This window comes from Copadichromis virginalis, linkage group LG4 (assembly GCF_057382275.1).
Source record: "Copadichromis virginalis isolate Kocher_CV1m ecotype Utaka linkage group LG4, C_Virginalis_male_GT1.1, whole genome shotgun sequence".
NCBI lineage: Eukaryota > Metazoa > Chordata > Actinopteri > Cichliformes > Cichlidae > Copadichromis > Copadichromis virginalis.
The window spans coordinates 2,714,949-2,737,975 of NC_140621.1; the positions used below are offsets into that span (position 1 = coordinate 2,714,949).

At 45.0% G+C, this 23,027-nt stretch overlaps 1 protein-coding gene across 3 annotated transcripts in view; it reads right to left on the reverse strand.

Moving 5' to 3' along the window:
• Nucleotides 1-23,027, reverse strand: part of LOC146710568 (syntaxin-binding protein 4) — a 60,412-nt gene that overhangs the window by 30,710 nt on the left and 6,675 nt on the right. For all 3 annotated transcript variants that reach the window (XM_085453121.1, XM_085453119.1, XM_085453122.1), the window contains 4 exons: nucleotides 22,005-22,078; nucleotides 16,133-16,228; nucleotides 13,875-13,944; nucleotides 13,714-13,788 (listed from right to left, as the gene is read on the reverse strand). In XM_085453121.1, coding sequence (XP_085309247.1) covers nucleotides 13,714-13,788; nucleotides 13,875-13,944; nucleotides 16,133-16,228; nucleotides 22,005-22,078 — 315 coding nt within the window. The remainder of the gene's footprint in view (nucleotides 1-13,713; nucleotides 13,789-13,874; nucleotides 13,945-16,132; nucleotides 16,229-22,004; nucleotides 22,079-23,027) is intronic.

A 23,027-nucleotide genomic window follows, 5' to 3' on the forward strand; every position in this document is an offset into this window, starting at 1 on the left:
CGTGTGTCTCTGCATGTACGTGTATCTCTGCATGTACGTGTGTCTCTGCATGTGTGTGCGTCTCTGCATGTACGTGTATCTCTGCATGTGCGTGTGTCTCTGCATGTACGTGTGTCTCTGCATGTACGTGTGTCTCTGCATGTACGTGTATCTCTGCATGTGCGTGTGTCTCTGCATGTACGTGTATCTCTGCATGTGCGTGTGTCTCTGCATGTACGTGTGTCTCTGCATGTGCGTGTATCTCTGCATGTGCGTGCGTCTGCATGTACGTGTATCTCTGCATGTGTGTGCGTCTGTGCGTGTGTCTCTGCATGTACGTGTATCTCTGCATGTACGTGTATCTCTGCATGTGCGTGTGTCTCTGCATGTGCGTGCGTCTGCACGTGTGTCTCTGCATGTACGTGTGTCTCTGCATGTACGTGTGTCTGCGTGTGCGTGTATCTCTGCATGTGCGTTTGTCTCTGCATGTACGTGTGTCTCTGCATGTACGTGTATCTCTGCATGTACGTGTGTCTCTGCATGTGTGTGCGTCTGTGCGTGTGTCTCTGCATGTACGTGTGTCTCTGCATGTACGTGTATCTCTGCATGTGCGTGCGTCTGCGCGTGTCTCTGCATGTACGTGTGTCACTGCATGTGCGTGTATCTCTGCATGTACGTGTGTCTCTGCATGTACGTGTGTCTCTGCATGTACGTGTATCTCTGCATGTACGTGTATCTCTGCATGTGCGTGCGTCTGCGCGTGTCTCTGCATGTACGTGTGTCTCTGCATGTACGTGTGTCTCTGCATGTACGTGTATCTCTTCATGTACGTGTGTCTCTGCATGTACGTGTGTCTCTGCATGTACGTGTATCTCTGCATGTGCGTGCGTCTGCGTGTGTCTCTGCATGTACGTGTGTCACTGCATGTGCGTGTATCTCTGCATGTGCGTGCGTCTGCGCGTGTCTCTGCATGTACGTGTGTCACTGCATGTGCGTGTATCTCTGCATGTACGTGTATCTCTGCATGTACGTGTGTCTCTGCATGTACGTGTCTCTGCATGTGCGTGCGTCTGCGCGTGTCTCTGCATGTACGTGTATCTCTGCATGTACGTGTGTCTCTGCATGTACGTGTGTCTCTGCATGTGTGTGCGTCTCTGCATGTACGTGTATCTCTGCATGTGCGTGTGTCTCTGCATGTACGTGTGTCTCTGCATGTACGTGTATCTCTGCATGTGCGTGTGTCTCTGCATGTACGTGTATCTCTGCATGTGTGTGCGTCTGTGCGTGTGTCTCTGCATGTACGTGTGTCTCTGCATGTGCGTGTATCTCTGCATGTGCGTGCGTCTGCGTGTGCGTCTGCGCGTGTGTCTCTGCATGTACGTGTGTCTCTGCATGTATGTGTATCTCTGCATGTGCATGTGTCTCTGCATGTACGTGTATCTCTGCATGTGTGTGCGTCTCTGCATGTACGTGTGTCTCTGCATGTGTGTGCGTCTCTGCATGTACGTGTATCTCTGCATGTGCGTGTATCTCTGCATGTGCGTGTGTCTCTGCATGTACGTGTATCTCTGCATGTACGTGTGTCTCTGCATGTGTGTGCGTCTCTGCATGTACGTGTATCTCTGCATGTGCGTGTGTCTCTGCATGTACGTGTGTCTCTGCATGTACGTGTGTCTCTCCATGTACGTGTATCTCTGCATGTGCGTGTGTCTCTGCATGTACGTGTATCTCTGCATGTGCGTGTGTCTCTGCATGTACGTGTGTCTCTGCATGTACGTGTATCTCTGCATGTGCGTGCGTCTGCACGTGTGTCTCTGCATGTACGTGTATCTCTGCATGTACGTGTGTCTCTGCATGTGCGTGTATCTCTGCATGTGCGTGCGTCTGCATGTACGTGTATCTCTGCATGTGTGTGCGTCTGTGCGTGTGTCTCTGCATGTACGTGTATCTCTGCATGTACGTGTATCTCTGCATGTGCGTGTGTCTCTGCATGTGCGTGCGTCTGCACGTGTGTCTCTGCATGTACGTGTGTCTCTGCATGTACGTGTGTCTGCGTGTGCGTGTATCTCTGCATGTGCGTTTGTCTCTGCATGTACGTGTATCTCTGCATGTGTGTGCGTCTGTGCGTATGTCTCTGCATGTACGTGTGTCTCTGCATGTACGTGTATCTCTGCATGTGTGTGCGTCTGCACGTGTGTCTCTGCATGTACGCGTGTCTCTGCATGTACGTGTATCTCTGCATGTGCGTGCGTCTGCGCGTGTCTCTGCATGTACGCGTGTCTCTGCATGTACGTGTATCTCTGCATGTGCGTGTGTCTCTGCATGTACGTGTGTCTCTGCATGTGTGTGCGTCTGCACGTGTGTCTCTGCATGTACGTGTGTCTCTGCATGTACGTGTATCTCTGCATGTGTGTGCGTCTGTGCGTGTGTCTCTGCATGTACGTGTGTCTCTGCATGTACGTGTATCTCTGCATGTGTGTGCGTCTGTGCGTGTGTCTCTGCATGTACGTGTGTCTCTGCATGTACGTGTATCTCTGCATGTGTGTGCGTCTGTGCGTGTGTCTCTGCATGTACGTGTGTCTCTGCATGTACGTGTATCTCTGCATGTGTGTGCGTCTGTGCGTGTGTCTCTGCATGTGCGTGTGTCTCTGCATGTGTGTGCGTCTGCACGTGTGTCTCTGCATGTACGTGTGTCTCTGCATGTGTGTGCGTCTGTGCGTGTGTCTCTGCATGTGCGTGTGTCTCTGCATGTGTGTGCGTCTGCACGTGTGTCTCTGCATGTACGTGTGTCTCTGCATGTGTGTGCGTCTGTGCGTGTGTCTCTGCATGTACGTGTGTCTCTGCATGTACGTGTGTCTCTGCGTGTGTGTGTGAGTGCGTGCGTGCGTCTTTGTGAGAGAGAGACATATTTAGGCTCAGTCACCTTCAGCTGGCTGTTGTTGTGATCTCAGAGTCATGGATTGAACTGAACTTTGGGTTAGTTTGTGTTGCCGTCTGTTCTCTTTCACTAAAACATGAAAACGTGTTTACAGAATGCTTCTCACAAAGCACAATGCTGCAGATGAAAAGGCTTAACTTATCAATAAGTGTTTTTCCTTTTAACTGTAATTTGCTGACGGTAAGCAAACAGCACATGCTGGGACACATCTGGGTTGTATTTGTGTCGGGGTGGGGGTGTAGACAGATATAAAGATAGAGACGAATAATCCCGACTCCCAGTCCCCAGCACTACTGCTGTCTGCCCGCCAGCTCCTCTGGGCTGCAGGGTAGTTAAAGCACACAGTGCAGATTAACATACAATGCTCATCATCCAAAGCATCGTCTCCGTTAAGCTCTCCCCCTCCCCGACTCTGCTGTCACATCCTCTGCGCAGAACACAAAGAGATGGAGAAGGGAGGATAGAGTGGCTCAGGCAACCTCACTGCTGACACAGCTTGGCCTCAGAGAAATAGGTACTACACTACACACAACATTGTAATTCTACATATCCACCCTGTATATGAGGACTCTGCCAGTGATGACTTCAGTCTGGCATGTATCTTCTCCAACAGCCGAGGTATAAATCCCAACTGTCACGCTGTCTTCACTGAACACGCAGAATATTGCATTTTTAAGTAAAGCTCATGGCTGACACTAGTGTGCAAAGTCTCGCTGTTTAAATATGCAAATCCTCTACTACCTTTGTCACGGATCACGTTGTGTGCAGTGGATTTGAAGGGAAGACAAGGCCAATGCTGACAGCTGGCACTGACCTTGTTTTCACTCAGACTGGCCATAGTCAGATTAGAAAGCTGGTTCAACACTAATACTACCAGCCAGGAGTAATGCTAGTATGGTACTGTCAGCACAGTTCAGGCATCATGTGTTCCACTCATTTTGAGCTTGTTATTCACGAGTTGTTTGAGTGGAGCTGGTGTGTTAAACAAAAGGAATAAAAATGGATCCATCTTTTTTGGTGCTAGTTTGCTTTGCACATGTAACCCCCCAAAACAAAAACAAACAGGCCAGAAAACACTGCTGTTCAGGCTGCAACTGGAACACCCACAATTTCTTTTAGTTCAATGTCATCAAAAACTGTTTTTAGTCCATTAGATCTGACCCAAATTGAGCCCAAGACGAACGCCTTTTTTGGACATGTATCCCTAATGTAACCATAACTCTGTGACAACACTGGCAGATGCCTCAATAGTGAGACATGAAACCCACTCAAAGAAAGTTGTTCGTTGCTTCTACACCTAAAATTCATTTGGTGTCATTTGGTAGTGGTTGAGTTTGCTTCAAGATGCTGTGTGATTTCACTGATTTCTATAACGGATTCAATTCTGATTCACAAGGTCTCAATTTAATTCAATTTTCAGTCAGAAAGATTATAATTCTGATCATTTATCAGCACATATCTATATTTTATATCTATGTATAAAAAGAAAGCTGACACTGTGAGACTTTATCAGAGGTGTGAGCATCACAGCGGACGACATCCATCCATCCACCCATCCATCTTTTTCCGGTTTATCCGGGGACGGGTCGCAGGGGCAGCAGCCTAAGCAGAGAAGCCCAGACCTCCCTCTCCCCAGCCACCTCCTCCAGCTCGTCCAGGGGAACACCAAGGCGTTCCCAGGCCAGCCGAGAGATTAAAATCTCTCCAGCGTGTCCTGGGTCTGTCCTGGGGCCTCCTCCCGGTGGGACATGCCCGGAACACCTCACCCAGGAGGCACCCAGGAAGCATCCTTGTCAGATGCGCCTTGAGGCGACTTTTGTTGTGATTTGGCGCTATATAAATAAAATTGAATTGAAATTGAGATGCCCGAACCACCTCAACTGGCTCCTTTCGATGTGGAGGAGCAGCAGCTCTACTCTGAGCCCCTCCCGGATGGCTGAACTTCTCACCAACCACCCACCCAGGCCACAGCGGATGCCTTTGTGTCAAAGTAACTGATCAGACGAGATCGGGCGATCTCAGGGTGCTATGGCTGTGATCTCAGAAGCTAAGCAGCGTTGGGAGAGAAACATGAAGGCGACTTTCCTGGCCTGGCTTTTTTTTAGCAGATAACCTTAAAAATATTCTGCAGTAGAACAAAAACTGAAGAAAAGCATGAACCAACATTTGAACATCACCTGATGCTGCTGAAGTGAAGCAGAGCAAAGTTACAGAGGTTTGATTAGAGACACAGCTAAGAGAATTGCAACTTGGCATCATTTGTAAAAGTTTATATTTTTTTGGTATTGAACAGCAGAAATGAGACTTTCTTGTCAAAGGTCATTTTAAAAAACAAAAAAAACAAAACAGCGGGCGACAACACTGCACACAACAGTAGACTGGTGCAGAATGCAGAAAACAGATTTTTGATGGTAAACTAGTCTTGAAGTACAGAGAGAGCTGTGCAGGAAGTGTGATTTCATTGTGGTGGAAGCAAAACAGTAAGAGAGAATTCATGATGATGGTTTTCAAACGTGAAGCGTAGTTTGATCTTCTTTTGCTGTTGGTTCAGTGAATTTTAGTCGGAGAGTAACGAAACCTGCTGTTAAAGTGAATTGTTAAATGCTGTCATTTTTATGCTTACCATCTCTACATTGTTTCAACTCTGTGATGAAAGGAATTCCTTTGTCCCCCTCCCCAGCCTCTCGAGGTCCCTTCACAAGCACATCCTTGTGAAGGGTTGTTTGATGTTTGGTAAGCTTCCTGCCCTTTTTATGGCTTCACTGTGTGAAGGAATTGAACCATATATTGGGTGTGGGGGAGATTGCCATTTTATGACTAAGGATGTTGTTAGAAACAGTTGGAAGTAGGAACACTGCGGAGGTAAGGAAGGAACACTGCCAGAGGTAAGTGACGGAAGTGACCGGAAAAGGTAAGCGACCCATGTTGTAGGTGACGTCAGACGCCGGAGATTTGGCGGAAAAAAAGCGAATGGTAGCGTAAAATTTAATAAAGTTTCTTTAAGCTTCAGTATTACCAAATAAACTAACCAATTGTCATATAACTAACAACATCTGTCCTATCATCTCTAAACCCTGGAGGACAACGGGGAGAGTTTAGACGCTCTCCAAGATTACATCGACCGGTGCTTCCAAGATTTAGTAATGAAGAAGGCCCAGAGTGCATCTTCTCCGGCCAAAATTGAGACGCCGTCATCGAAGAGATGTCGCCCGGCAGACTCCCCCAGCATAACATCGCCTGCTGGCAAAGACATTGCAGACATCCTGGAGTCAACGCTACGGGAGTCGGTCAAATCTCTCACCAATAACGTGACCCAGTTAAACATAGAAAATAAAAAAATAAAAGAGTCCGTTATCGACCTACAAGTCCGTAGCATGCGAGACAACCTTGTGTTTTCTGGTATTCCAGAATCTGCCGGAGAGGACGGGGAAGCAACGGTGAAAAGCTTCATTAAAACCCACCTGAAGCTGCCAGAGGACACTGTAAAGAACATTGCCTTCGAAAGAGTGCATCGCTTGGGGGCCGTGAGGTGGGAGACCACGTCCAATTGTGGCCAAATTCGGCCAATTCAAACAGAAGGAACAGGTGAAGAGTCGCGGCGGAGCTGAAAGGAACGGACTTCAGCGTGAACGACCAGTTCCCCAAAGAGAACCTGGAACGACGCAAGGTCCTGTTCCCAGTTCGACGTAGCTTCATCCAGAGAGGCTCCCGCGCTGTCATCGCCGTGGACCGGCTCGCCGTGGACCGGCTCTACGTGGACGGACAGCTCTACCGCGACCCCGGCACCACACCGTGGTTATATTGACTGCACTCCAGATAAGAACCCGCTACACTCTTTTCTTATTCATTCACACTCTCTCCTTTAACATGGGTTTAACCTAGTAATATCAGTATGATGTCATAGCAGATAGAACATCGTCACCCTCCATCATTGCTTTAATTGGAATGTTTCCGTTTCTTTTCTTTTTTTTGTTAACGCTCACCGTTCTCGTGTTTTTTTTTCCTTTCTCTTTTCTTTCACTGCTGTGATCACCTACTTCCCCACTCACCTACAAACAACACCCTCTATTTCTGCATATTCACACACCACGATCACGCAAACACATGCGCTCAACGGCAGCACATTTACACCAGCCTCACAGCGCACACAGACTTATAGGACACACACGCAAGCCACGCTTGTTCATATTAGTGAATATTCACACACATAGTCAGACTTATGGAGCCTTTCACCACACATTTTTCTCTTTCTATTTACAAACAAGGGATGTTTCCACACTCTCTCCACCTGTCTAAACAAAACACCCAGCGTACATCATTAGACATACACACACAATTATGGGCATGCTGAGGTTTGTCACATGGAATGTAAATGGAGCTGGCAACAGAGGAAAGAGGTTAAAGATATTTTACCAGCTTAAAAAACTACAGGCAGATGTTGTTTTATTAGAAGAAACTCACAGACCTGTCACAGGTTTAAACGAACTTAAAACACCTGAGTTTCCTAACGTGTTTGCAGCCTGTTATAATTCTAGACAACGGGGAGTAGCAATTTTAATACATAAAAATGTTAATTTTACAGTACTCGATACAGTTATAGATCCAGAGGGCAGAATCCTTATTATTAAATTATCAATATTTAACAAAAAGCTATGTATTGTAAGTATATATGGTCCAAATGTTGATGAACCCTCATTCTTTCACGGTTTTTTCAGTGCACTCTCTGAACACTTAGATGGCACACTTGTTCTTGGAGGCGACCTCAACCTTGGACTAAATGAAGACATGGATAGGCTCACTACAGCAGTAACTCAGCACAATTGGCAATCCACAAATATAATCAAACAGTATATGAGCGACTTTGGTCTTTGCGATGCATGGCGCTCCCTTCACCCCACCAGTAAGGAATATTCTTTCTTCTCACATGTCCATCACTCTTACTCTCGTCTGGATTATTTTTTGGTCAGCAGCTCACTACTGTGTGACATCTCAGACACTGAGATTCACCCTATAGCTGTCAGCGATCATGCTCCTGTATCTTTAACACTAATACATAAGAAGAACGCTACACCAAGTAAAAACTGAAGATTCAATACATTGCTGCTCAAAGATGAAGACTTTATCAAATATTTTAAAAAAGAGTGGACTTCATATTTAGACTTTAATGACACTCCCGAAACATCAGCTTCTGTTCTATGGGAAGCAGGGAAAGCTGTGATGACAGGTAAAATAATTTCTTTCTCATCACACAAAAAGAAAGAAGAAAACAAAAATATTCAGGAACTAGAAAAAAACATCAAATCCTTAGAAGAAACCTACGAGTGCGACCAAGAATAAAGAAATAATGAACAAAATACGCAAAACAAAACTAGAATTAAATTAAATTATTAATAAAAAACACAATTCCTAGTACAAAGACTTCGCTTGCAGAATTTTGAACACAGTAACAAATCAGGTCGATTGCTAGCTAACCAGTTAAAAATAAATAAAGAAAAAAACTATATTGGGTGTTCAAGATTTATCAGGAAACACAATATATGACCCTGGAAGAATAAACAACATTTTTAGGGATTTCTATGAAACTCTATATTCACCACAAATAAACCCATCTAAAAATGAAATTGATCAGTTTTTTGAATGGCACTGGATTCGCCACTGACATCAGGTGAACTCCAGGAAGCCCTGATAAGTATGCCCAATAATAAGGCTCCAGGTCCAGACGGCTTTCCTGCAGAATTCTACAAAGAATTCTGGACAATTTTGGCACCAGTATTCCACGGAATGTTGCAGGAAATCAAGGAAAATGGCAGACTACCACCAAATATGAATTCTGCCAACATTAGTCTCCTGATAAAACCAGGCAAAGACCCTTTATTTCCCTCAAGCTATCGTCCAATATCCCTTATAAATGTAGACCTCAAAATAATCTGCAAAGCTCTCTCAAAAAGATTAGAGAAAATAACCCCCCTCTTAATTCATCCTGACCAAACTGGTTTCATAAAAGGTAGGCACTCATCAACAAACGCATGTAGATTACTTAATTTAATAGACTACTCATACAGTAAAAACATTGAAACCACAATATTATCTCTAGACGCAGAAAAAGCATTTGACAGAGTTAACTGGAAATTTTTATTTGCAACTTTAAACAAATTTGGTTTTGGATCCTCTTTCATTAACTGGTTAAAAATATTATATAATTCCCCAACAGCTTGTGTCAGAACAGATGACCAGACATCCTCCAGCTTCTGTCTCCTGAGGGCCACCAGGCAGGGATGCCCACTCTCCCCTTCACTGTTTGCAATTTTTATTGAACCACTAGCAGCAGCAATTAGACAGAATTCAGTAATTAAGGGCATAAAATGCAAGAACGTGGAACATAAAATCAGCCTTTATGCGGATGATGTGTTGCTTTTTCCCCAAAACTCACAAACCAACCTTTCTGAGGTAATTACTCTAATAAACTGGTTTTCAGGTGTTTCAGATTATTCACTTAACTGGTCAAAATCTACAGTTCTTCCAATTAACTGCTCCTTCCATAATTCTTCTTCTGCCCCACTACAATCTGGAAATATTAAATATTTAGGTATTAATGTCTCTCCTAAGCTTTCAGACTTAACTAAATTAAACCACATCACACTTCTAAAGAAAGTAGAAGGCGATCTGACTAGATGGAAATCTTTACCCATATCACTCATGGGAAGGGTCGCCACTATAAAAATGATGAACTTGCCAAAAATAAATTACTTATTTTTAATGATCCCTAACAAACCATCACAAGATTGGTTCAGATCTCTGGATTCGTATATTTCTAAATTCCTTTGGAAAGATAAACCCCCGCGTATCATCTTAAAAACACTTCAAAGAACCAAGGATAAAGGAGGATTAGACTACCTTATTTTCAACAATATTTCTTAGCCAACAGGCTTCAGTTCATCTCAGGATGGTTAAAACGTACCTTCTTAGATGAGCCCTGGCTAGATGTTGAACAGGCACTATGCAATGATCTAGAGATCTCAGACCTACCATTTATCAGCTCAAACATCAAAAGACATGAATGGTTCAAAAGCATCAACATCAGTTCTTCTCTGACAGCATGGCTGGAGTTTCTAAAAATAACGGAGTCTTCATTAATCCCATGCAAACGTACACCTATCTGGAATAACCAGATAGGCGCCATCACCTAGCGGGGGTGGGGGGTCATTGTTTGGTCCCGCCTTCGCCATTGTGGTTGATGTGGAGGTAGGGACGGGCTTAGGGCGTCTGGAGAATCCCTAGGGACGTTATCCCTGGAGGGCTTAACCCAGGGGTTGTGGTCATAACCTGGTTAGTGGCTCTGGTTGCTCTTAGAGGGTGTTCTCCTTGTGGCTGCGTGCAGCAGGGCTGGGGAGGGTCTGTGCTGGTGGACGTAGGTTACTGGCCTGGTAGCCTGGCTGCCCCTGAGTAAATCCGGGGCAGGCGTGGGGGCTTGGGGTTCGGGGGTGCTTCGCCTCCGTGCTGGGGCTCTGGCTGGGCCTTGGGGGCTTAGGTCCCTGTTGGTGTGTCGCCGAGGTTGTGGGCGGGTGGGTGCACGGGGGCTCAGCCTTGGCGCAGGGGGCCTCTGGCGCATCTGCCTAACTGGGGGGCTCTTTAACTGACAGGGAGTTTGTTCCATCCTTGCAGGAGTCCACTCTGCAGGTGGGGGAGAGTATAGGAGAGGTGGGGAATAAACTTAACCTGGGTGTCTACTGTCTTGTGCAGTCTGGGAGATGATTAAATGTTAGGGTGGGTACAGTTTCCTCTGTGGTGGGGTCAGGTGGGCTGCCCCGGGTCCTGTGGGGTTGGGTGATCCTGCTGCCGTAGGCCCAGATCTTGATGGGCGTGGGCTCCCTTGCCTTGGTGGGTGCCGAAGGACGGGGGTGCCTATTGGGGTCAGCGGGGGAGCTGGCCCCAGGGAGGGGCATCTTGCTCCTCCCTTCTTTTCCTCCCCATCCCAGGCTGCCTCCCTCTTCCCGCTCCAACGCACCCACCCACTCTAGTAGGGCCTTGGGGTGCGGGTGTGTCACCAGGGTGCAGGGGAGGCATCCCCCCCCCCCGTCCCCTTCTGGCAACCTGTGCCTCAATTTTATTCCACAACTCAGACATCCACATTACTCACAGTCTCATAACACATACATATAGGGCCTTGAGGGTGGGCACGTTAACGGCGTCCAGTGGACGGTCTGTGTATTCAACCCCACCTCTGGCGCCGGTGCCCACCTCTCAATTTTAAATCCATGTAGACATTGATGGTACTCGGGAGGGGCTGTGCTAACACCTGCTGCTTTCTGGCAGCAGCACCATGCTCTCCCGTGTTTTAAATCCACCTTGAGCGAGAGGGGGGAGGTATGGGGTCTTCACACACCCCTGTTCTCTGCTGGCCATCTGGGCGGGGGGGGGGCTGGGAGAAGGTGTTGGCCGTCCGATTGGGATCTGGGATGCGGGGCCTCCCTGCTGCTGTGGAGCCTGGGGCGGTCTGCTTGCCTTCACCCCGGGGGAAAGGGTAACATCTCCTGGGTCTAGGTGCCGTTTCCCCCTCCAGGGGTGAGGGTACCTGGACCTGGGGTATAGAGTTTGTTTGGGGAGTGTGATTGTGTGTACAGTGTCCATGTATGTCTATCCCTACGTTGAGTGAATGCTGAGTATTTGTATATGTGTGCATGAGGGTGGTAATGCATGTTTGTGTCTGTGTGTGCCGGTTTGTCTGTGTCTATATGTCAGGTCGGGTCTTAGACTCCACCTCTCTGGGAACTCCCAGGCCCTCCAAGGCCTATCTCCCCTCACCAAACTCCCTGCCGGTAACTGATGCCCTCAGGGGTCGGTACGTTGGTGGTTCTTGGTGTCCGGGGCTGGGCGCTCAGGTATGTACCAGCTCACTCCCGGTGACTACTTGGTGGGGCCTGGTGCCTGTTGGTCGGTCAGGCCTCTTCCTGGGGCAAAGGGGGCCCTCGGGCCTCCGGGCCTGCGGCTCGGTTCATTCTGGCACAGCTGGCTGCCGGCAGAGCCGGCGGGCACGCCACTGCAGCCCCCTCTGGCTTCTGCTCCGTGGCTACTGGGTGACCCCTCATCTGGGGCTCTCCTCAGCTCTTCCCAGGAGGGTGGCACAGATGCCCCTCCGGTGGTCCCCCTTGGGCTCTCGCACTCTGGGGCCTCTGGATGTCTGGAGGCTGGATTGCCTCCATGCCTGCTTCATGCCCTGGGGGACGGGGCTATGGCTCTCTACATCCTCTAGCACAGTGGTTCCCAAACTTTTTTTTGCTGGGCCCCCCTTTGTTTTACAAGAAAAATGTTCGCGCCCCCCCGCGTGCAAGCACACGCACACGCACATCCTCCAACCACACACAACCATATTTTGCTCCATTGCGGTTTATTTCACACCTCAAACATTTAGTAAACAATTAAGCAAATACAAGTAATCTGCAATAAATTACAGGTAGTAAGAAAATAAACTACTAACTCTTTTACGCTACGTCCACACCTACATGGGTATTTTTGAAAACGCAGCTGTTTCGTCCACATAAACGACGTTTCGAATCACCGAAAACTGAGATTTTTTTTAAAACTCCCTTTTTGCATTTACGTGTGGACGAGGAATACAGAGTCTGCTCTAGCAGACCATTACATGGGGAAACCTTTTGAATACAAGCGCGCTGATCCACACAAGTGTGCACACGGGTGTTCACTGTTCATAGACATAAACTACACCTCTATCAACAACATTCAGTATTTAGTATTTACTGCTGTTTACACTTAGCTAGATTAACGTGATGGTGTTGTGTTTAGTATGTTGCTCTGTTTTTTTTTGCTTGTTTTCTCTTCTTCTCTTTTTAAGTGCCCTTTTTCACTAAAAAAAAGAATAAAATAAAAACGTGGATAAAAACTTCATCCTTAATAAAAAAGAAAAAAAAAGAAAGAAACAGTTGGAAGTCACTCACACAGAGAGACACACATTCTCACACACTCACTCAAATACACACACAGTGCCTTGTCTTAGAACCATTTGGGGGTTTTAGGTGGGAGGTGCTTGTGTTGTATTGTAACTGTCATGCCAATAAAAGGCAGCAAGAGGAGGCCGTTGTTGGGGTCAGTCTACGGTAGGATTCAGAGAGCTTTCTGAGACACCGGCCGGGGCCTCCCTTGCTAGCAAGTAAAAGATGTTCGTCTTGTTAAGCGCTTTGGGGTCCTTAGGGACTAGTAAAGCGCTATATAAATACAGGCCATTTTACCATTTACCACCCCTGTCCACAAAGTGGATTTTTTGTTTGTTGACAGTATAAAAAAGGGATTCTTGATGGACCAGATACATCGGCCTGTGGCTGCATCACTAATCCAGCCACAAACCACAGGCACTTGCTCTGCATTGCCAGCACTACAGAAACGAAACTTTGTGGCTTAAGGAAGGATTTAATAATCAACTCTCAAACCTGCTGGGAGTTTGATTCCCTTTAAACAGTTGTACAGGTGCAAGTTCATGGTCTTTCTGTAGGCATCATGAAATGCATCCAAATACTCCACTGCTCGACTAGACAGCAAGGCCTGAGAACTGATCATTTAATAGCCTGGCTCCCTCACATCACTCACAGAACCTTTGGGCCCTCTACAAAAGCAGGACCTACAGTAAACCAAGACAGTACTCCTTTTTGAACAGCATTTAGGGGGCATTACTGCTGTTTAGGGCAAAAAAAAATGATTTTGACTACCACACACAAGCTCATTTTTATAGTCTGCAGAGAAACAGTGGCATTAACACACAGGACTGTAGACAGACTTCTGCTTACTTTGCTTCCTCATCTCTGGCTACAAGAAGTCGCATGTGATTGGTTGCAGAGGCTGCTCTCAAGATATCCACAGCTCTGTGAAACACATGCAAACACATTTACACAGATTGTCTTCCAGCATCACTACTGTTAACATGAGAGCAGTGACTTTAGCAGATTACCTTTCACTTGTGACACCTACTAGGCTGTCCCCATTCACTTCCAAGATCTGGTCCCCTGGCATCAGGTTTCCTGTGAAAGGTTAAACACAGATTACATGCAAGTGCAGAGGGGAGCTGTCAGCTGGACAGCAGTGGTTCATTTTGGATGTTTCTTTCTTTCGGGTTGACCCCAAAACGTGTTATATCTTTAAAGAAAGTGTTGTCAAGAGAATGAGCTGCCAGGTTAGTTATATATAATGCAATATAATATTATATAATAAGCTCAAGTTATTCATGCTCAGTTATTTCTAAATCAATAACAATTATCCATTACTGTATCACGTTTGTGTAATCGAAGAAAACCTCCGTTTTGCTAGAGTTATCTGATTTTTACTCTTCTGCAAACGTCTTAGAGTAAGTTTAAAAAGAACATAGAAAACAAAATACAACATTGTTCACTTCAAATGAAATATTACCCAGAAAGTGAGCTGCTTGGCTGAGGTTTTCACTCTCAGAGTGAGTCCTTGTTCCATTATACGAGCTTCTTTCAAAGTTTTGTTTCGGTCATGGATTGGCCTCCCCAAAGCCCACACATTACTGAAGCAGTGTGAGATTATCTTGACAGAGAACAGACCAAAAGGCAAAAACATCCAAAGAAGAGCTTTGAATGTCCTTCAAGAAGCCTGGGGAACGATTCTTGAAGACTACTGAAAGAAATGACAGAAAGCTGCCTCAGAGAGTTTAGGCTGGGCTGAAGAAGAAATATTCCCAAATAGTCCCTTTCAAATTCGCTGGAACTAAATGAACTCTCTTTTTGCCTTATATCCTATAGGACCCATGAATGTGTCTTACAGAAAAAGGGATTTATGATATGAAGTCCATCCAGCCATGGGGGGTGGCTGTAGCTCAGGAGGTAGAGCAAGTCATCTACATCTACTTAGTGGTTTGATCCGTGGCTCCACCCTAGTCTGCAGGCCAAATATCCTTGTACAGTAAATGAGAACAAGAAGACTGTAGAGAGTTCCACTGGGATTAAAGACCATCCGTTTGATGCTGAGGACTTTGATTCTGCACATTGTGTGCCGTAGTCTGAACCTGCTCATGGTAACATTTATCTGGCCACTTCAAAGACTGTGTTCACTGAGTTAGATGTCTGACAGACATGCTGAATGGTTATGATGGATTTTTTTCCCTCTAGTGACACCAAACATGCTGCGTACCTCAGCTTTAAACCAACATGAGACTCAGTTATGAGTTAAACAGCAACATCTTGCACATTTTAGTGTGAACTCACTTGGAATTGACATGAAAATCTTAGTGAGGAGTCGGGGATGTGAACTGTGAGCTCAGCTCTTCTGACTGCAGTTTAAATGTCAGACTGGTGGGTCAGGAAGAGACCAGCACTGCGACAATACAGCAAAACCCTTTGATCTGTATACCAGCAACTGAAGAAGAATGTGGCCTAACTAAAGTCAAGCATATGTGGTGTTCTGGACAAGCTGTAAGAAACAAACAACAATTTTTACAGACACTTCTCTCTTTGCCCTATATCCATCATTCATGGTGCGATACACAAAAAGTAGGCCAAGACAATCTTGTGGTGTATATTATTCATGTTTTAATACTCACAGGAGATATGCTCCAAAAATACTTGTTCTCACTGCAAAGGTCTTCAGTCAGGCCACTGTCAACGTTCATTTCTATTCTTTGGCGTTTGGAGTCATTCACATGATCTTCATGAATGGGAAAATTTAGCACAAGGGCTCGCTAAATTTCTACATTATGTAGTAAAGGCACAAACAAAGGATTTGTGCATTTAAAATAACACCAGCACTGCTGCAGACTGCATGCTTGGTCTCAACAGACATGTTCAAGGTGTTGCTGTGAAATATCGGAGGAGACAATGGAAATGTCCACAAATAACTGCTGTACTGTTATGTGGCTTTTCTATAGGCCAAGCCAACTTGGTCCTCTTCACCTCTTTTGAACTTTCTGGGAAATATTCAGGAATTACCCATTCAGTAATACTGCTTCACATAGAGCCTATAAATGTTCAGTCATTCTCCAACAGAGATGTTGGAGAATGACTGAACATTTATAGTCCCACAAGTATTTTCTCTTTTTCTTATCGCCCCAATTCAGAGGCGGAAGTCGAAACTTTTACTGCCTTTGTTCTAGAAATATTATCTTCTGTGTTGGGGGTCAAAGTAACTAGTCTAAATTCAGACTGTGCTGTTCTAGCACAGTCTGACCAAAGGTTTCTGGATTTCAAGTCTTACCATCAGTTGAAGCAAGGCCACCTGGTAAAATCCGTTTGACGTAGACTCCAAACTCCTCTCCTGTTAGCTCCTTCACTCCACCTATCACTTTAATTCCTGTAGAGAGAGAGATAGAAAAAGAGTACTTTAATGGGTTTTCCAGTGTTTCTTTAATGATTTTTTGCCCTCCAGCCACTTTGTGCCTTGTAAAAAATGATGACAGTGGAGTCACTGCCTGGAAACAATGCATCATAGGGAACACTCTGATTTCCAGGTTAATGACAGTCCTGCAAAAACCTGCTCAAGCACAACAGACAGAGGTTCATGTCTCCTGGCACACTGTTGTCAGATTTCTTCCATCTATGACCTGGTTACATTTCTTACAGCTCAAAGGGGTTCATTTGACTGACGGGCTTCCCTCTGCATTATTGTCTTTACCCTTGAGGTGACTGCTCTTATGATTTGGCATTATATAAATAAAACTTAATTGAATTTCTGAAACAAAACGAGCTGGTTGGACTGTGTGCATTTAGACTGTGTTTTCCTGTCTCTGAAACCTGTGCCACTGCAACCACTAAGCATAGAAGAAAGTCTTTATGACCAGATCAAGCTTTATGTAAAGCACTCTTACTTTAATGCACTTTCCCCCGTACACTAAATCACCACTCCACCACTATGTCACTGTTCCACACCATTTCCACAGTAAGAAGCAATTCAATTCCAAACAGAAGAAATGCCCCTGTGGGCCTGTGAGCTTGAGGGTCCTGCTCAGTATTTTACTGTTCCTAGGACAGCATCCTTCTGGACAGAGATCTCCAATGTTGTTCCTGGGATCTGCTGGAGCCACTTGCCTCGCTTGGGAGTCACTGCTCCAGTTACCACTGGAACCACTGTTAGCTTCACCTTCCACATTTTTCGAGTTCTTCTCTCAGCCGGTGGTACTTCTCCAGCTTCTTGTGTTCCTTCTTCCTGACATTGCTGGTATAGCTACTAGAGATGGACTGATCCGATATTACGTATCGGTATCAGTCCATCTCTAATAGCTACATCTATTACTGCGGCCATCTCTGGTTGTCCACCACTACTATGTCTGGTTCGTTTGCCATCACCAGTTTGTCCATGTGTATCTAGAAGTCCCACAGGATCTTAGCTCAGTCATTCTTGACCGCCCTAGGGTGCGTCTCCCATTTTGACCTTAGGACTTCCAGGCTATACTCGGCACTGAGGTATTCACTAAGCACGCGGTCAGTTATAGTCATCTTCCTGATGTACTCGTGGATGTTCGTTGTCTCATCCTGGACTGTGGTTCTGACATTCAGTAGTCCCGGGCCTCCTTCCTTCCACTTAGCGTCTCAGGATGCTGGACTTGGGGTGAAGCCCTCCATGCCCGGTAAGGAGCTTCCCTGTCTTATTGTCAGTGGCTTCTATCTCCTCGTTTGGTCACCTTATTATCCCAGCAGGGTACCTGATCGCCAACAGGTTGTAGGTGTTGACAGCCTAGATCTTGTTCTGACCATTCAGCTGACTCCTCAGGACTTGCCTGACCCTCTGCAGGTACTTGGTGGTTGCAGCTTTCCTAGTCTTTCCCATTTGCCTGTGGGATCCCCAGGTACTTGTAGCTGTCCTCAGTGTCTACATGTTGCCTTCTGGTAGCATGGTCCCTGACTACCTTCCTTCTCTTGTTACCATCAGACTACACTTCTCCAGTCTAAATGATGGATGGTGACTTGTGCTATTGGGTTGAAGTTGGCCTCTAGTGTTGTACACCACATCCCCATTGAGTTTCTGATGAAGGCTTTTAGGGTCCCGTTGATCTTATATAGTTCTAGGATCCATGTGTAGAGCATCGAGTCATAGGCCTTCTGGTAATCAGTCTCAGGTGACTGCTATGTCTACCAGAAGCCAGTGTTTCTCCTCTGGTATTCTTGCTCATGTGTCAAGCCATGTGCCTGTTTATCTTAGCTGCTATGATGCCTGACAGGAGCTTCTATGTGGTACCGAGGCAGGTTATTGGCTGGTATTTGGATAGGACCAGTCCCTTCTGGGGATCCTTGGGGATCAGGACCTTCTGGCCTTCTGTTAGCCATTCTGGGTGCGTTTCATCCTTTAGCAGCCTCATTGAGTTCAGTCAGCTTCTTCAGCCAGTAGGCGTGAATCATACTGATCAGATCAGCTGATTAGTCTCAGTGATGGTTGCAGTAGGGATTGTCTATAGTGCTGCATTCAAGTGCTGCTTCTAGTAGACCTTCAGAGGGTAACTTGTGTAATCTTTCTAACTGGCTACAGAGGACCCAGGTTTCCAGCTTCGGCATGATGCAAAGGAGCAAAACTCCAATGTGGATAGAAAACGAATAATAATAATTGTAATAATCTTATCACTACCAATTAAATGTAAATAATTTAAGCAACAGTAACTATAACTGAATCAGTGGACAAAATGATTCCACGTTCATGTGTTTTATGCACACTTTACACACACAGCTTCTACAGCTCCAACAGCCCATCTGATTCCTGCACGTGGATCTTTCATCACTGCACTCCACAGAGAATATAGTAGAGTTAACGCTGAAATCAGGCCTTCTTTAGCTTAAGGCTTCCACTGGCCTGCTGGAGCCAACACAGAGTGTTACAACTAATTGGGTCTGGAGTGAAGGGCTCGAGTTAATTATCGCCTGGTGGAACAGTGGGGTTTTAAAGTTCCTTGTCTCAGTCCTCCCATCCTTTTATACTCTTCTCTGAGGAAAACAGTTTCTTGTTCTTTTAAGCCTCAAAGCAGTCTCCTCCCCTCATCTATCATCAGATAAGAAAAACATGCAGCTGGAGCAAATATGAAAGACTTGCATCCCTTGTTCTTATTCAGCTTTGCATTTACTTTCCGAATCATTACTTCCCACTCACAATGAGTCAAGGGCATATTTCTTACACAAGAACTGAATGTTCCAGATCTAAATAAAATGTGGGGTTATTCAGTGTGATTACAAGAGGTTCTTAAAATGGTTTCTTATTCCCCAGATAACACAAGAACATGAAATATAAAATGTCTGTTGAGTAGGGAGAGTGAGTTTTGAAAACCGTCTTCTTTAAAGCACAAGCTGCAGATACTGCCAACATGTCAACAAAATGAACTGTGACGGACACGATTTTCACTGCAAACACCGTCCCCTGCCCACAGGCTGATGCTGTGCTGCTTTCAGCTGCACTAACAGAGAGATTCAAAAGTGCTGTCCTCCATATGCGATTGTATGCTACAGTGTGTACAGCAGCCCTTCTCCCTGCTGAAAGCTACATGTGTGCACTAAGGAAGCCTTAAGACTTTAATATATGTATCAGAACACTGTATTCACCTGCATGTGCTCAGGTTGGATGGGAATTAGTTGCTTTGCTTCTCACCTGCGTGCACATATTGATACACAGGTTGGCTTTTACGCATCTTCATTCTTCAGACTTTTTGGCTTTCCAGTAAGTCAAAAAACCTTTGACACTGACACATATGTATAAATACAGCACAACCAATTACTTAAAATTACTGTTATGCCAAAAGCATAACTGGATAGAAAATAAAACCCTCACAGTGGCCAGTTCATGACCGATGGTTATGGACTGGACTCCTCAAAGCCCGGACCTCAACATTATTGAAGCAGTGAGGGTCATCTTAAGAGAACATCCAAAGAAGAGCTTTGACTATCCATCAAGAAGCCTGGAGAACCATTCCTGAGGAACACTTAAAGAAATGACAGAGTCAGAGTCATGCTCAGTCTGTCAGCTGCCTGAGAGAGTTCAGGCAGTGAAGAACAATAAAGGTGTTCACACCAAATATTCACTTTCAAATTCTCAGTAAATCACTGGACCCATTTCTCATTTTCCTAGCCAAATATATATTGCATAACATACATGTACGCACTTTACAAAAGCATATAAAATGCACACAAATTGTGTGCATTTCTTTTATTTGTCAAAATAAATGAGAAAACAGAGCTGCCCTATGTACTCTGACTCTCTGAATTCTGTTATTTAATATTTATTACTGCTTTAAATGTTACATTTCAAGAATAATTACAAACTGTATGTTCAGAACTTAAACATATTCAGTTTTATTTATATACTGCCAAATCACAAGTTGCCTCAGCAGTGCACACGTTCTTTATGCCATCAGCTTCTGCAAACGTTACTAAACATCAAATCATGTAAGACATCATCTTGGACATGTCAGCAATAATAGAGTAATACAGTTCTGTTCTGAGGAGATTTACACAACCTCATGAATATATATGTGTGGACGTATAAATATGGACATAAATATATCTATATAAAGCAGTTTTGCTTCACTGTGATGTTTGGCAGCTTGACAGTAGTTGCATTCATGGACATGAGTTGTTTTTTCTTGCTTAGGCACAAGTTGCAGCAGCACAGTGATAGTGCATAGTAGACAGTGGAAGTGGAGGATAAAAACAACAGCAGCTCCTGTATTCTTAACCCCACTCAGTTAAGTAGGTTATGGCTTTGACCTACTTCCCCTGCTTGGCAAACACAGTGATCTGTAGCATGATACCTACTCTGCAAATCCCTTTAAAACGCAGACTAATATTATTTAATCTACTCATTGTCATGCTCCATCGCCAGTGGTTAGTGGAGGATGGTTGAATAAGGCTATGTAGATGATTCAGACTTGGTGTAAAGAACTGAATTCTGTTGGGTCCAAAATGTTGTTTTTTTATTAAATCCATGGCTTCATCTCAGCTTGTATGTGTTTGGTCAACTATTGGGTATAAAGTGTCAGACCACTACGTCCTGTGAGGGGAACAGTTTCTCTCAGAACTCAGGTTATGTTGACACACCTGCAGAAAGCACGAGCTTTATTCACGAGGACAAGTTTTTGTCCGAGTGTGTGGCCGAGCCTGAAGTGGATGTCGTGCTTGGAGAAGCTTCTCCTCTGATAAACCTGCTACACAAGGGATGACAATGTTTTTCCGTTTGTCGTTCAGTTTCTACGCAGCTGACCTTCTTTCCTATGCATCTTTGCTGATTTGACGAAGGTCCTGTTGGGATAACCACATGTTTTAAGAACTTTCTATCCATGCGTGTTCCTTTTCTTTCTCTTCTCTCTGGTGTTGCAGGGTCCTGATTACTCCAAATTTGTGTTCCACAGGATGTTTGGAGTCAAAGAGTAGGTACTAGTCTGTGTGTGTGGGCTTCAGTGTTGAGGTTTCCATCTTCCTCAATGCATACAGCACAGTCCAGAAATGGCAAACTATTATTCTTCTACTTCTTGGGTTTTGATTTTGACCCAGATGTCATCCACATATCTGTGCCGGTCTTTAGGGGCTGTTCCTTTGAAAGAACCAAAAGCTTTACTTTCCACTTCCTCCTTATAAAGGCTGGCTGCAATGGCTGACACTGGGGAGCCCATGGCACATCCATATTTTGATGTACAAACCCTGGTTGTATGTGGTGGTGAGGCGGGGTGAAGCTGATTCTGTTTTCTATGGCGCGGTCTTACTGTAGGTGTTGGTAAGTTTTTGTTTGCCATATGTGGAACTTCCAAAATCGTTCTTCTCCTTTAATGTCTTATGGAAACTGTGCTTTGTCCACAAACTAATGGATCACTAAAGTCAACGTCATTTCATGGACATTTTTTTACTAAATATGTTACAGTACAGTACTGGCTACTTTTTAAGTAATCACTATTTGAATGCGGATCCTAAGTCAGACGTGAGCTGTGTAAGCAGTCAGACAAGTGCGAGTGAAAAAAATGAAAGAACTTAAGTTGAGCATCTTATTGAAGTTAAAGAGCCAGAGCAACATCTACAAGCAGCAACACATGTGACCTCTGCAAACACAAAGGAGAGTAGTCGAGTGTTGAGGTGTGTGGGGACAGAAGTATGAAAAGACTTACCTAGGCCATTCTCACAGTCTGTAAACTCCATGGAATGAACAGCCCGGTCAACTCCGTATGGACCCATTAGTGTCCTGTTAGAGGTCAGTGGATAAAAAGGAAGCAGGAAGCAGGGAAAGGAAAGAGAGTGAGGGAGAAAAAGATGACGAAATAGGAAAAAAAACCCAAATCTAACTATTTTTTTCACAGGCTGCACTGCTACACAGTCAGAATCCATCCATCACATAGGAGAACTATAGTATTGGGAACTTAACCTCAGATAGCTTCTCCTGTCTAGGCCTGAGACTTTGTCACCACACACAAGGCAAGGAGTGTGTCTTCAGTGTGTGCTGCAGATACTTCATTGTGAAAATTAGTCTTCTATTCATGGTACTGTCAAAAATCTTTCTCAAATTATGAACACAAAAGAATTCTTTCCTCACACTGCTGTTTGAAGACAAGACCAAATACAGCTGTGACAGTAGCAGAGGAAGCAGAAATGAGACGGCAGCATTGGGTAACTCCAAAGCATCTTGGTAAGATCTCACACAGTGAGCAATTCTCTGAGAGATAGGGCTGGCACACATGTTGTTCGTCTTATGCAATAATGCTGCACAAGAGGACTGCACACTGCAGCTTTCCCCTTTTCCCTCTTTACTAATCCTCATCTAACACTTGCAAAGCATCCCTTTGCTTCCCTCATTAGACACTACTAAAGACAATGCAGAATACTGCAAATGAACAAACCATAAATGTCACTTTTTTGGTATCTGGAATGATGTCTTTTTAGCACTTTATTTTAGTTTGCAGTTCCCTTCCTGTCTACACCCAAATGACAAAAAGGACTATCAATATTTTAGCTGCAGAGGGTTCGCCACTGCTGTCAGTAACAACAATGAGGCTGAACTTCGAAAGAAACACTGGCTGATAACACAAAGATGCAACGTTCAGGATGGAGCTGGACCTTTCAAAATCATCTGTTAAGGATGGATATACAGTCTCACACTAGAACAGCGGGATTCACTGTTGATTTTTGTATTTTTG